Genomic DNA, 16139 nt, shown 5'->3' on the forward strand with positions numbered 1-16139 from the left:
TATGTAAGAACACGGACAAAACATATTGCAAAATGCATATGGCCACAGTTGTGGTGATGTCAAATAAGATACATGATACATATACTGCAAGCAGACAAATGTTAGGATTACACAGACTGCGTGGCCCTAAAAATCATATATTATGCCTGAGTTGTACCATATTTTAAACCAAGTTACTGGTTATTTACCTGCAATACATTCAACTTTTGGTAATCCCCTAGAGGCTAAGAGTTGGTAGTCAGAGAAGGTTAAATAGAGGAGCAGGATGCATAACAAAACACAACACCAGCACCCAAAAAGGATACAGCTTTTAAACCAGACCTGAATATATCTTAGCAAGAGTAAGCATATGAGGTACATGCAGACAAAGTAGAAGTGAAATAGTGTAACACAGAGATTGCAGCAAACAGCCTGAAGGTTGGGAGGCAAAACACACCTAGGCAGCAGTTAAGTAAAAAAAAAAAAGTAAAAAGGAACTTAGAAGTAAAGAACAATCTACTATCAAGTAAAACTTGGATAGATATAGCAGGGTGAAGTGCCAACTGCAAAGCAAATGGAAAAATACATATTCCGGGATACCGCCAAATCTGTCTTGCGATAAAATAGAGTGACCCGCACACATCACAATCTTATACTAAAGCATTTCAAGATACATTGGCGATGTATGGAAGTTGCAACTTTCTAAAAGATAGTACACGTATTGTACAACCAAATTTTCAGGCTCGTGTCTGCACTGCCAGAAACTGTGGCAGGGCAGTCCTAAATGGACCTTATAGTAATTTCAGACCCCTTCTTAGGATCACAATCTGTTCTGTTCCCCACAGACTACTATCTCCAAAACCAATAACAGTCAGCTAATAACACTGTCTGCACTAGGTAGAGATGTGTGGACATGCTCTGTGTGCCCAAAACCACTGTCATAGCAGCTATAGGTTAGGCAGGAGCCCCGAGAGTGTGCATCATATTTAACTAGGCCTATATCAAACTCCCAAATACAGCACATGGGTCACAAAAAAAAAAAAGTCCCAGGCCTGCCATCATTAGGGTAATGAACCAGGTTGCCAAGGGTGATGTATAGCCATCGGTTCTAGGACAACTGAAGTCTAGCACCAGGCATATAGTGTCGCAGACAGGGCCCAGCGAAAACTGAGGGGAAAGAAGTGTAGCAACCATAGACTACAAACACAGGTAACTGGGAGACAACGCCGACTACAAGCTTTCCTGCATTTTACCAGCACCTATCACTGCGGGGGACGCGGTCTGATCCTGGGTTAATTATAGCAGGAAGTACAGGGAAGAAACTCCCATAATAGGCTTCCAGCATTCACATCACCTTCTGTAAGAGGCTTGGCTAGAAGATGCGTCAGCCCTGCAGCCCAGGAACCAAGAGTTTCGGCTCCCAGGCAGTGACATTACCCCACACAGACTTGGTATCTGGCATCACTGGTCAACTGAACTGGTGCATACCCAGCAGTGACGTTACTTAACCACCACGAGAAGGTAACCACACCAGACTGGTCCACCAAGAGGGAAGTCACCTCCCCAGTACCGGCCGACTACAGGCACTAAAAAAAGGCAGTGGGCTCAGACCTCTTTCTGTCCATAAATAGGACTGGACTAGATGGCAAGGATGGATCAGAGCCCCATCAGGGAAGGTGAGGCAAAAGGGGGTGGATAAAGAACCGGTAAGAATCCTCAGATGAGCCTCCTACCAAGTTTCAAGCAAAGTGTCTCCTTCAGATGAAGGCAAGACAATAACTGACAAATCAACAAAAGGACTTTATTTTAAAAGTGTTTTTAGTGATGTTTCCTGTTCCGTAGCAAGAGGCCTCTCATGTGATGTCCTGGAAGACAATTTGGGGGGGAACATTTTTTTTTTTTTGAATAAACCTCCAGTCCAAAAGTAAAAGGCCCTTGTTTTGGCATGCACTAAAAAAATAGATGTTCAAGATAGTCTTTAAATAATTATAGTTTAATTTATCCACTGTCATTTAGAGAAACTATAACGTTTTTACAAATTCCACCGTCTTTTTTTCAAATTATAAAAAAAAAAAAAAAAACTAAAATATAGGGCACAAAAGTGTTTTTAGTGATGTTTCCTGTTCCGTAGCAAGAGGCCTCTCATGTGATGTCCTGGAAGACAATTTGGGGGGGAACATTTTTTTTTTTGAATAAACCTCCAGTCCAAAAGTAAAAGGCCCTTGTTTTGGCATGCACTAAAAAAATAGATGTTCAAGATAGTCTTTAAATAATTATAGTTTAATTTATCCACTGTCATTTAGAGAAACTATAACGTTTTTACAAATTCCACCGTCTTTTTTTCAAATTATAAAAAAAAAAAAAAGACTCAAATATAGGGCACTGTAAAATGTACATACCTACAGTGACGACTAAGGATAAGTACATGAGTTCTTTGTGTCTGGGACCTGTAGCAGCTGTGGCTTACGGTGACCACAGTTTATATGGAACATTTAACTTACTAGCTAGTAAATAAGCCAAAGGGGGGGACAAACACCCATTTAGCCGTATTAACAATTGTAAGGCACACAAATCATGAATCAAATTATCCTTACAATGCAAAAGTAGATAACGTGGAGGCGGCAGGAGGATGGGTTTTCGATTACATCCAGTTTTAAAGAGTTTCCAAGTTCCAGATCACAGGAGAAACACCTCTAGATTTGATTACAATTATGCTGTCCCATTTATCCATTTTTGGCAGCCTTCAACACACAATTGTTTTAAATATATATAACACCCTCGGAAGAGTGTACACTAATATTCTAAAGATAGGAGTGCCAAAAGTCCAAAACATGCCATGATTTGAAGGGTAAATGTTTTGTGAACACAGCAATTGTCGGTTCTCTGGTTGGATATCAAACTGTAGCAGTATTCTGGCCCTTGTATACTACAGATATACCCATAAGCCTGTTAATCCATGTATTTTTTGTTTTGTCTTTTCCTACGGCTGGAAGCTATTGACTCACACACCTTCCTCCAATTCTACTTAGAATTTTACTGTAGGAAAGTTGTAAAGTTGAAAACCCTGTAGGTGATAAAGGGAGCATGCCAATACATATTTTGCACAAAGCAAAAATACCCATATACCATGAACAGCAGTTTACCTCGAACCTTACATGCCAAGCCAGATTAGTTCTGGTAAGCTTGCAATGAATAAGATTGAAATAGAGCATGAGAACAGTGCTCACAAGTACAAAGGTATACAAGAGGGTTAGGAATGTTGTGCTTGGAGGAAAACACTGATAAAGTAAAGACCGTACTTTTACATGTTCTAAAGTATTCTTGAAACAGGCTATTTAAATTGCTGAAAGCCTACATTGCACTGTGTTCTGCGATCACATATACCTAATGTTTTATAGCACATCCAAATGCTTATATGTTGTGTAACAGGAAAACTGCAAGTCAATTTGCAACTCATGTAAAATTGCATGCGTTTTTATATATATATATTACACTTATTTGTGCACCCGCTCATGCAAACTAAATGCAGATTGCAGAAAGACCTCTACCATAACAGATTTGAAGGGGTATTTACTTTCTGGACAGGTCTGGTATAATGAACATTACAAAGACGTAGATCTGCAAGCCAGAACTTTTTATGTAGTGGAATCAAAGAAACAGAAGAGAAGTTGTACAAAAAGCCATGTGTTCAGCTGCTGGAGAAAAAAATATGGAATAAAAATTATATTCATGGTCCATTTTAACAGTTTTAATCCTAAACATTACAGGGCAAATGGATGTTGAAAGTTATCTTCAAACATTGTGTTCTAAGCTATAGCCATTATTAAAATGGTCAAACCAATAATATCTTGATTATGGACATTTATATTCCTGGAATCAATGCTACAAAAAGCAACAATGGAATTAAGCCAAACCATCTTCTTAAAGTGTAAAGAAAGTGGAACATTGTGAAGCTTGAAACTTAAGATATTTCATTCTTTCCTCTTTTAGAACCTGTCAATTTCAGTGCATTTTATGGTTCAATGTTATGGTCCCTCCTTGATATAGCTGTTTAAGTTGTGTCCATTGATTCCAGGTTAGCAGAGGAAGTATCTTTCTGAATACTTTCAAATATGGCTGCTAGTTCAGGATTTGAGCTGATCTGGGACTGGAATTCACTCATCAACGGGCTCTTTTCTGCTTCTGGAATGGTTAAAAGTGCTGCCACTGCCCTCATTGCTGAACGTTTTAGTTCATCTTGCTTCTCAAATTCTTGTTTCACAGAGTTTGCTTTTACCTGAAGACATATGGAAATGGTCATTAAAGTTTATGTATTAACAACTATATTGCATGTGAATAATCAGAAAAGAAGACTGCTGTGTCCTATTATCAAAGTACAAGAGAAGATTGTCTCAGGGAAGTCTGTACTTATCTTGTTCCATCCGTACACCAAAAAAAAAAAAAAAAAAGTTTTTTCTTAGTTCAGGCTATGTGTTAACAGATTATGTAAACAAGTATTTTTGGGCACGCTGATTTAAAAACATAAAGATATTAAATTGCTAAAAATTGTTTACAACTGAAGTACGGTATATTTTTCCAAAAAGATCTATATTTAGCATATTTCACCTTGTATATAGTAGGTCACCCTCCAGAGAAACTTTACCAGAAAACCCCCACCCCAATTACATATCTCAGGAAGCCAACTGCAGCTTAGTTTTGAACATAATGTTTTCAATGCTGCCTGGGTTTGAGCATTGAGCACTTACACACCTAAAGAGTGCCATCTGAGAACGAAAGGAACCCCCAAATAAGTCAATGATGATTCAATGCAGATGTGGCAGCTTTTAAAGCAAGTATTGAAGGGATGCTGTAACCAGACGCCACTCGGAGCAGATTGCAGCAGCCTTTCATTAGTAAATTAGCAGATGGAGTGAGCATCCTATTATAATTTAGCTCAGGAGAGATAAGCAAGGTTATATAGTGTAACTACACTTGCACTTTAGTAACAGTTGCCATTTAACAGTCTTAATTCCACAGATTATATCAAAAGATCATGATAGAAAAAGATGAAAGATCAAATCATGATTCAGTTGTGATTAGTATATCAAATTTTAGGTTCATCACAAAGTATATCTTTTTGTTTATATACTTGTGAGTAAATGTTACTTTGCTTCCCAGGACACATGGAGCAGCAGAGTAAAAGGGAAGTAAGGTACAAGAAATTGCTGGCACATGCATTAAAATTAACATACTGCTTTAAACTTATCAATGTCATTGTCAAAAACAACTATGTTGCATACCTTAGTTGTACAAGTGGCACGTAAGGGTTCTACCAGTCTATCCAACCTTTGCAGTACAGCACTTGGACAGAGTGTGGATAGCCTAACCAACATTAAAAATGTAAGCATCTAAATAAAACAGAAAAACCATTTAAGTAACAAAACAAAAAAGTTAATGACAAGGTCACTTAGTAATACATCCTAAATTTTTTATTTTGGAATTGGTTATACTTAAATACTGTACAAATTAAGAACCTAAAAAGAATTACCAAAAGCACATTTACCTTTATGTCATAATGATCCTTTAGACCATCTTCAACATGATTTAAGAACTCAAAGATGTCCAGTCTGTCCAGACAGCTGTCAAGAAGAGTATACATACACTCAAAGGCTGCTTTCCGGATGTCTAAGCCATCATCAACTGTATGCTTGAAAGGACCCATCTCCACCTGGAATAAAGAAGTGTAATTGAGAATAGTAACCAGCAGCTGTCTGAGAAAAATGCACGCACACACTACTAACCTCTCTTATTAGCTCTTTTCTAACTTTTGTTTCATTATACAGATGTGGAAGCACAGAATCAAGCAAGTCTCTGATCAGTGAAGGCTTGTTGTGGGCAGCAGAATTAAACGTCACAAGGGCTACTCGTCTAACATTTAGGTCTGGATCTTCCAGTGTTTTCAGGAAGTCACCTGTGGTTGCAAATACAAGTTAACACACTAGTAATGCAAGAAGATTTTATAAATAAATACATTGTTATTTAAAGAGGACGAATTGCGGTTTAACGTTTCCCTGCAGTATTGCATGCCCATTTCATACACTTTTCCCAACTTCCTATTTTTGACACCATCATGGAGTAAGTCCTTACTTGTAATCTAAGAATAAACATCTTGCAGCGGTCACTGACTGGTTTTTAAAGGTGGAGACTCCAGGGCGGTCATCTTTATCCCCAATACCTAATGAATTGCTTACTTGCATGCAGGAAAGGAGTTTAAGATTTTGCACACATCTCAGGATACATACCTGTTTCAGACCAGAGATTCTGTCTGTAGTGAACCCAGGATCAGGATCTCAGAGTTTGCACCTTTAATACCAAAATTCTTATATTTCTATAATGAAAGGGTCCCTCACCACACCAAGCTTTGTAGAACCTGGTCTGTCTTTGCAACATCTATATATTAGGGCTGCAACAACTAATCGACATAATCGATTATTGAAAAAGTTGTCAACTTTTTCAATAATCGATTAATCGGCTTCCGATCAGTTGGCCCTGTTCACAGCTCCACACGCTGTGCGCCGTACCTCCTCCCCACCTCACGCTCGCCGCTGCCAGACCCGCCCGCATCCATGCTCCACACGCCGCACACTCACCGCCCACCCACATCCACGATCGGCACAGGGACGCGGGGAGATGTAGTAAGGAGGAGCAGGTGTGGGGGGATGACAGCCGCCGATAGACAGGCCCGATCTCAGAAGCAAGTTGCTGGAAGACTGCTCAGGTAAGCCTGCACTTTCCCCACACATGGTACTCTATAATGTATTGCTGGGATTTGTATTCCTCTATAGCTGATGGTACATTGTGCTGTATATTATACATAGGAATGCAAATCCCAGCAATACATTATACACTGTATGTATAATGTATTGCTGGTATTTGTTGTACTCTTCTATAGCTGCTGATATTCTGCATTGCACAGTATAATGTACTATTGCTGGGATTTGTTGTACTCCTCTATAGCTGGTGATATTCTGCATTGCGCTGTATAGAGGACTACAAATCCCAGCAATAATACATTATACAGAGGTGCAATGCTGAATACCACCAGCTATAGAGGACTACAAAACCCAGCAATAGTACATTATACAGCGCAATGCAGAATGCCTCCAGCTATTATGTACTATTGCTGGGATTTGTTGTATTCCTCTATAGCTGGCGGTATTCTGCATTCATTGCTGTATAATTTTACACTTTCCATTTCACTATATTGCACACCACACTATCTTTCTTTTTACTTCCACCGCTCCAAGCTTGCTCCTGTGATGGACTACAACCTCAATACAAACTAGTAGTCCCATCACTGGAGCCTTTTTTTAAACTTTATTTTATTGTTTATCCGATTAACCGAACCTAATAATCGGCTAACTAATCGATTTTGAAAATAATCGTTAGCTGCAGCTCTACTATATATGACCTTGTCAAACAAAAATATCTACCCTAAATGATTACTCAGGAGGAAATAAGAGTATCCTGGATGGAACTCAAGCAATCATTAACTGCTAATTTGTACTACAGATAAATATTAGAACATACCTTGTATTTAGTGTGATATTACACCTTGAATGGAATGTACAAAGACTGGAGCAACTGTGCATTGCAACCAATAAGCTTCTAGCTTTCATGTTTAAAGTTTAACTAAACAAGCTGACGAGAGAAGCTGATTGGCCACCATGGACAACTGCTCCATATATTGTCTGCTCCAGTTTTAGTAAATTACCGCCATTGTAGTTTTGGTACATGTGTCCAATAAATTCAGCAGACAATGTCAAGACAATAAATATATAATTGCATGGCAGCAATTTGTGTTTTGAAGTGATACATAAATATCAATTTACAAAGCACATATTACTTTCTAAAAGCTTAAACAATTCACCATGGGTAGATATTCGACTCATTACAATGTGGGCAACTGAGCAATCTGCATATGTCCACTGTAATAACCACTTTAGAATTAACCACACCCCATGCTTACCAATGCAATTCTTCAACAGCGGATCAATGGGCTGAGGATGGTCAGATATTGTAAATTTAACAGCTGTTACCACAGAGCTTCGTGCATAAGACGAACCTAAAACAAAATGCACAAATATATGAACATACAAAGAGAGCGGATAACTTCTTATGTTAAAACTAAAATCTAAATAACATTAAAAAAAGATAGTGAAAATAATGTACTGCAAAGTCTTTCAAAGAAGAATTTGACAGGGTAAAATGTAAAACTAGTCACCAAACTACAAGACATACCAGCAGCCAAGTATCCTTTAAGCCGTGGCAGGAGGGTCTCTGGATCTATCAGTGTCAGTTTTCCCAAACATTCTGCAACTACATTTCTTGTTCCTTCCTCAGCACATTCAGAGTGTTTAAGCAGTAAAGACCATATATTCTCAACATAAGGCTTGAGGCCTACTACCGAAGCAGAACTTATTATCTCCTTGAGGGAATGAAGCAGAAGATATTGTCTCTTGGGTTGACTAGTTATCTCTTGCAAAACAAATGGCAAATATTCTGGAAGGTTGCCTACACTGATGCTTCCAAGTGCGTATGAAGCTGCAGATTTGACTTCTTCACTAGGAGAAGAGAAAGCTTCCAGTATAACAGATTTCAGCTCAAGCTGTCCACTGAGGTCAATATGATGGCCAACCTCGCCTAGTGAAAGCAGAGCCAAGAGGCGAATAGAGTCTGTGGACCTTGAGTTCTTAACATCCTGGATAAACTGACCAACCACAGCTGGACCTTCCTTAGGACATGCTCGAGTAAGCGCTGCCACACATTTGGCAATAGAATAGTATGATTGTTTGTGAGTAAGTGCAGTGCTTTGTGCATAAACTGGTCCAGTCAACATACGGAGCAAGTCCATATATCCCAGACTCGTAGTTCCAGTCACCACTAAGGCTTGGAAAAACTCTAACATTGCACTTAGTGCTCCTCCTTGGAGCAATGGTGACCGCACCAAGCCAATAAGTTCATTGAGGATTGATCCACTGATCTTTGCCAAAGAGGATGGGTATACTTTAGCCAACGTTGTCAGGAAGCTTATGGCCATCTGAGACACATGCATATCACTTTCGCTAATAAGAGGTGGAAGCTCATCCAGTACAGCATCAATCATTGCTGCAGTGAGGCTGTCACTATAATTTTTTATTAAAATGTCTAGAGCAGAGAGCGTCCCGAGTTTTAAAGCTCGCTGATTCTTCCGAAGAAATGAGGCAAGGATTGGTACTCCTTCACCCAAGATCGGCCTTAGATCTATTTTCAAAGGAGAACCTGCTATCAGTGTTAGAGCTTTCACTGTGGTCAAACGTGTGATCTCATTTTTCAGTCTTTCCAGAAATATTTGAAGCGTACTAGGGAGGTCACTTCCCAGATTATCACCTAAACTACAGATAATCTGACCCATGCAAGAGATTGCACGTTCCTTTACTTCTTGATCAATATCTGCTGCTTTCAGCCTTTTGATTGTACATGTAAACAAATCTTTTATGTATGGTGTTGCATCAAAGGAAGAAGGCAGGTCCAGAGGTCTGATGACCTTCACAAGCTGCTGTGTAACCAGCAGAGCTTCAGATGTGATTTTGTAGAATGGATCTCCGACACAGATTACCACAGGTGAAACCAAGACTTGGACATGTGGGTGGAAGACTTGAGGAGAATGATTGCAAAGAATCACATACAGACATGATAGAGCATCTATCTTCAGATTAGAAGAACTTGACTTGTCATTTAATGAAAATATGATCCCTGCAAAACAAAAAATAAAAAATTAGGACTGGAATATTTTCACACAATCTTACAAATTACAATCTACTCTGTCAATCATAAAAAAAATGAAATTCCTTGACGTTGTATTGATTGAAAAAAGTGGCTGGATTTGTGGTACATAAAAGGTAAAATAATAATTAAAAAAAAACTTTTACCTGGCACCAGAACTGGAATGTGTTGCGTTAAAGCACCAGGTAGCACATTGACTAATTCCGTGAGCATGTTAAAACAACACTGGCGCGTCTTCACACTCTTCTCCTTCATTTGCTTATGTAGCGCCTTCACAATGTTTGGTACCTAAAGATTTTTTAAAAAGGCAGAACATAAACCTTCCATTCATTGTAACCAAAGAAATAAGCTATATAATCAAGCAACCAGACAATATACATTGCTGCACTGGACTGGTCTAAACCAAAATCTACTAAAATTTTTATCGATTCCAGAACTGGACTATTTTCATTATATGTACTTCAAAAAAGGGGATTAAAAAAAACAAAGATCCTGCCATTTACCCACTCCTCCTCCCCCTTTATCCATTTATTTTGTCCCCCTGGAGCTCATGTTTAAACAGACAGAAAAGCCTCTTCTGTGTGCATCTCTGAAACTAGTTTAGTTGTTATCCAGGAATGGAGGAGACATCAGTTAATTTCAGTGTTGTCACCCTATGAAAGGAAGTGCCTTATCCAATCTACATGCAATGACGTAGACAGCCGTCTTTTTTTTTTTTTTAAACGATAAAACATTATAATACATTTTCATGTAGAAAACAAACCTGGCTCTGAAGCATTGTCAGTGGCGTTTCCCCTTGCTCCATTGCATCTGGGTCACAAAGCCAGCTTTGTACAGGTCTTGTCTGTTTCAGAAGTGACAGATATGCATGAAACACATCAGCCTTCACATTCTCTTCCCGTTCCTTGAACCTAGCTATCAGAGCAGGAGACACAGTCTTGTAGAATTCTGGCAGCATCTCATGACGAGTGCTCACCACAGCATCCAGGCACTTGGCAGCTGCACGTCTGACCTTCCAACTCATATCATCATCATCACTGTACTCATCATCACTACCTACAAAAAAAGAAGTTATACAATGTGGTCATGCATAAAGTAGAGGCTTTAAATCACACATCAGTTTCTCCCCAATAACTTTGACTGCATTGTAAATGTTAGCACCTTTCTCAGCAAAGCACCAAACTATTTCTCTAAAAAAATTGGCAAGTGAAGCAACTCAAACTGCACTGCAGGCTCAAATGCAGCCAGATTGTGAAGCCCAATTTTAATATGACACAATGCAGAACAATGTGAAAACGTTGCCAAGCATTTTGTTTTCATGGAGCTTTGAGTGTCAGAGTTCTCAGCAGGCATTAGAAATACTACAGCCTGCAAAACTTAAAGTATATGTTTTGTGTTTAAGTAGGGAATGATTAAAACCCCTTTTAGAGGAAAAAAATAAATAGTGACCACTTCCTTTGCCAGAAATACAAGAAATAAATCTCAAATAAATAAATACATCTCTAATTAGCAAGAGGAGCCATCTCTACGTTGTCATTAGGGGGAAAAAAAAAAAATGCCCACTGTAAGATTCCGCCTCACTTGCTGTTCTGGAGGCAATTGTAAAGCTTTGTTTCTTTCTGCTATGGTGACAATGGTCGCAAGGACATTACATCGCATTTTTCCAGTGGTAACAAAAACATAGGGTGGTTTCAACACCTCCCCATTCGATACAAACCTAAAATATGCTTAAAGAACTACTCTCCTGAACACTATGTGCACATAACCAAACATGATAACCAATGCAATTTAAAACAATACAAAACATTTCCTTTGTAAAAACACTGCTTATAGAATTATCAGGATTTCTAACATTCATACGCATACAAGAATTCTGTTAAGTGGATATTCAATGGCAGACTATGTGCATATCAGCATATAAGCTAAGCCAAATAGTTAGAGTAAACTTACAGACTAACAATTTGCCATTAGAGATAACAAAAAACAAACAAGATTTAGACTTCAGTTAGAGTGTGTGTGAGTGTATATATCAATCAAAAACCATGAAAGCTAAACTGTCTACAGACCAAATGATATATTGCCATGTTTTTCTTTTATTAAGATCATATATTAATAAAGTTAAACAAAATATCAAATTTAAAGGGTTATTTTGCTGAATAGTAAAATGGTGCATGTGATCACCACAACATATGGGTAACCTGGTCTTTAGCAAATTAAATAGAAATTCTATACGAAGCAGATTAATGCTTTAGATTTTAGGATTTAGTGAAGAATACCTTGATCATCATCATCTGCACCATCAGCATCCATAGCATTTTCATCCTCCTCCTCATCATCATAGTTGTAATTTGGGTCATAAGTCAAATATTTAAGACAGATGTTAATAATAGTCGATACATGTGGATATACTTCCTTTGGACACCTGTACAAAAAAGTTTAAAACTTTGTTAAATGTCCTTCTCAGAAGCAAAGGTTTAATTGAATGGGTAATTGATGCTTCTATTTAACATGATCAGCTGTACGCGCAAATACCAAGCTAATTATGCTAGTTGGATATTCAGATCTGCACAACATGGTGATATGAAAAAGGTTAGGGAACTGTGACCTTTATGTCAAGCACTGAACAGTAGCCAAATCTGGGACAGCGACTGCAACGATTAAGACAGACCTTGTTGTACTGCCTATAGAACAATTTGGACACTAGCAAACAAAAAACATTGTACACCAGTCCGGGATAATCCCCTGCAGCATGACTCAGTTTTGTAGCAAAGTAGCACCAAGAACGTGATCATAAACGAGTACCACATCTGCCGGGCAGGGCCAAATCACAGTTATAAGGACCAATGCAATGCCCTCTATCTCGATCCTGTAGAGCAGACAAGGAAGAAATTTCAGGAAGGAAAGATGTAGATCAGGATATATTGATCCCAGAGCCACCAAAGCATCCAATGCTTCCACCAGAAGATCCCTGGACATATAAACAAATCTATACAGTTTGTCATTGAACCTGCAGGCCAGGAGGTCCACATCTGGCAACCTCCCACCTATGACACTGGTTCTGGAACACTTCCAGGTGTACGGACTATTCCATTGGGTTCAGGTGCTGTCGGCTGAGGAAGTCTACCTGCCCATTGCCCGCACTTGGGATGTAAACGGTGGGGAGCAGTGGCGGCACTACCGCCGGTGCCTCAGCCTGGGGGGGCCCAGCAAGTTGCCGGCCGCCGGATTGGTATCCAGCACCCGACAGGCCCCCGGTCTCTCCGCAGGAGTGTTGGATTATCCGACACTCCCGGCCAGTGGCGTAGCGAGGGGGCCCGTTGCAGGGGTGAACTGATTGTGCGGCATCAGACGCGGCTCTGTAATCGCCGGCCGCCGCTCCTCAAGTGGGTCCTCTACAGTGCCTGTTTACAAGGCTGCGTCTGCCTGATCCAGCTAGTATACAATTTGGGCTGGCTGAATCAGGCAGAAGCGGCCCTCTAAACATGCACTGTAGAGGACAGACAGCAGGGGCCTGCAGAGGACCCACTTGAGGAGCGGCAGCCGGCGATTACAGAGCCGCGTCTGATGCGGGCGGGCTGAATCTTGCACCAGGGCCCTTTGTTCCTTAGGTCCGCCACTGGTGGGGGTGACATTAAAGGGGGGAAACCCACTGTGTTTTTGTGTGGGTCCCACCTTAAAATGCAATACATTTTTGACTTGAGGTGCCTTTTCATACTTTTAAAGGAAGTTGCAACTGAAAAAAGTTGAACTCTGATCTAGATATCGCACAAGAGTTCAGAAGACTATCACAGGGGCCAGCACCTTAGGTGAAAATCCGAGAAGCAGAAGAATGGTGAATGGCAATGTCACAAACTGAAAGTGCAGAGAACCCACGGAAAAGTAAGGGAATTGCTGATGCACTGAAAAAAAATGGGGGCATGCAGGTAGGATCCTTGGTGTCCTGAGGCCAGAAAGTCTCCCCTCATAAAGAGTGACTTGATAGGCCTGGTGAATTCTATATGGACCTGAATGAAAACTGAAATATAAAATAAGATGGATAACCCCTTTTGGGACTGTTAACACACCAGAGTAGACCCCCTAAAACCATTCTGCCACAGAGACCGGCGAAATAACACCTGCTCTGGAAGAGAAGCTAGGGCTGCATGGATTTGCTAATCTGTGCAGTGACACAAGCAGGTTGGAAGTGATGGACCAGGAGAGGGGGCTGTGAGGTAAACTTTAGCTTGCAGACCCTGGAAACCACCTCTCTCACCCAACCATCTGAGATGCAGGCTGGCTGTCCAAGGAGTTCAGAGGCTAACATGCCTCCCCCCCATTTTGGACAGACCACAAAGTCCTCCTCAACAGGTGCAGGACTGATAGTCGCTTGGGAGGTACAAACATGCCAGGATTTTGCCAGCCTTCATGAAGGAAGGCTGCAAACAGAGGCAGCACCAAAATAGTCATGGCAGCTTTAGGAGCCCTGAAGGAAGCCAGACTGAGGACATCACTGGTAGAGGCTACAGGCTGATTCCCACAAGTGGTGCGCAAAACATAAGAGCATAAATGAAGTTAAGTCCTACCTGGATAGAGCAGAAGCGGCGGTCATGACCGACAGAGCAGGGAGAGAAAACTCAAACTACTGCATAGACTCAAGCAGAGGGCAGTATGCCTGGCTGCCAGTGTTGGGCACCTCAGGTGGAACGCTGTAGGTAGCTCGGAGGTGACCAGCCCACTACAAGCAGACAAATAAAACAGACTAAGGATCCACAGAACAGAAACTATTAAATCTTACCTTCTTACAAACGATTCAAATGCCTGAATGCAATACTCTCTCAGCTCATCATCGTCAATATTACAAAATTTTACCACAAGGGGAATGATTTTCTCCAAATATTCACCTACAATGGAAAAAAAAAAGCTGAAGGTTAGAAAATGCTGCAGGCTAAAGCTGGGTACAAATATGGATATACTTTTTTTCATTGGAGGAAAAAAAAAAAAAAAAAACAGATTCCTTCATCCACACTAACAACTTGGATGAATGAATCTCCCATGGTGTGCATTTTGATCGGAAAACCTGAAAAGTTCTTGCAAGCGCTAATCGGCTGACAATTCTCCAGTATGTACCTTTGACAAAAGTAGATCTAATGATCAACTTTCATCGAGCAGATAGGGCCAACCACGGATAGAATTTAATCCGATTCCAGGTTTTTAATTGCTGTGTGGCTCCCTAATACAGATTTATTTTCAAATGTTTCCTGTCTGATGAGAACAGTGTCCCTGGAACAGAAAATAAAAGGAAATCTTACCAACGAAGCCTCAGACAATTAAAACCTAACAGAGTTTCTAAGCTTTTCCTAGTCTATACAACACAACCAGTTCTAGTCCAACTTGTATTTTAAATCATTGCCAGGGTCTCAAAAAATTATTTTACCCAACTAGGCTATTGCTGATCGCTCAGTTCACGGCCTTCTCCCTGTTCCCCACAGGTATTCCCCTCTCCCATGGTCCTCCAGCGCTGACTGGAGGGACAGATGCGGGAGGGGGCGGGCACAGCTGCCTCTGGCTCTAGAAAGGGAGAGCCATCTGTCATCCAGGCTGTGGGTTGGATCTTGACATTATTGTCGGGATCTTTCTCGGCTCAGGGGTGTGGAATTCCTATCGCCCGACGCCCGGGACATGCAGTTTCTGGCGCCGGGCGAGTAGCTTTTTTGTACACTTAGCCCCGCTCCGGACAAGCAGAGCTAAGTGTGCAGTGTGGAGCCGCCGCTCGTTTTCAAGTGATCTGATCACTTGTATGAAACAAGAGGCAGTGATTCTGTCCACACCGCCCCCCCTCAGCTGTCAGGAACTACACAGATCAGTTCTGTGTAGGAGGGCAGGTTCCATAAAAAGAACCTGTCACCTCCAAACTATCACTTAGAGGATTTTAAATCCCTATGTGATAGGAAATATTTTTTAAAAAAGTGACTATGTAAAAAAAAACCTGCTGCCCACGCCATCTGCATGCAAATAAACGCACGCATAGGACATTGTGTGTGTGCGTTGAGTGCTGCCGCCATTTCACTGTGCCGTATTGTGGTAGCGAGGCAGCAGAACTCTTCCACACGCACAATGTGCATTAAAGGGCAAGTTCACTTTCCCAGGTAATATGGGAAAATGGAATTACCCGATCAAATCTGGCCCCCCGTCTCTCCCAAAACCCCCCACCGCCCGGCTATACTTACCTTTCGGCAAACAGTCCTTACCCTCCGCCGGTACAGGTGTACTGTCCTTACCCCGTACTGTCCAGCGCAGTCCTGCCCTATGCATTTTGAATTTTGCTCGCAAATTGCAAGCACTCATTGGTCAGCGTGGTCTGGTGACCACGCTGACCA

General features: G+C 40.8%; 1 protein-coding gene across 1 annotated transcript in view; it reads right to left on the reverse strand.

The window, feature by feature from the left end:
- Positions 1-3592: 3592 nt before the first annotated feature.
- CAND1 (cullin associated and neddylation dissociated 1) overlaps positions 3593-16139 on the reverse strand; it is a 28465-nt gene continuing 15918 nt past the window's right edge. The window contains exons 6-15 of the mRNA XM_018576363.1: positions 14558-14663; positions 12060-12205; positions 10547-10839; positions 9930-10071; positions 8260-9753; positions 7988-8083; positions 5760-5929; positions 5522-5686; positions 5259-5366; positions 3593-4255 (exon numbers count right to left, since the gene is read on the reverse strand). Of these exons, the coding sequence (XP_018431865.1) occupies positions 4031-4255; positions 5259-5366; positions 5522-5686; positions 5760-5929; positions 7988-8083; positions 8260-9753; positions 9930-10071; positions 10547-10839; positions 12060-12205; positions 14558-14663 (2945 nt within the window). The 3' untranslated portion in view covers positions 3593-4030. The remainder of the gene's footprint in view (positions 4256-5258; positions 5367-5521; positions 5687-5759; positions 5930-7987; positions 8084-8259; positions 9754-9929; positions 10072-10546; positions 10840-12059; positions 12206-14557; positions 14664-16139) is intronic.

The sequence above is a fragment of the Nanorana parkeri genome, unplaced genomic scaffold (assembly GCF_000935625.1).
Source record: "Nanorana parkeri isolate BGI_ZX_2015 unplaced genomic scaffold, ASM93562v1 scaffold65, whole genome shotgun sequence".
NCBI classification, from domain to species: Eukaryota; Metazoa; Chordata; class Amphibia; order Anura; family Dicroglossidae; genus Nanorana; species Nanorana parkeri.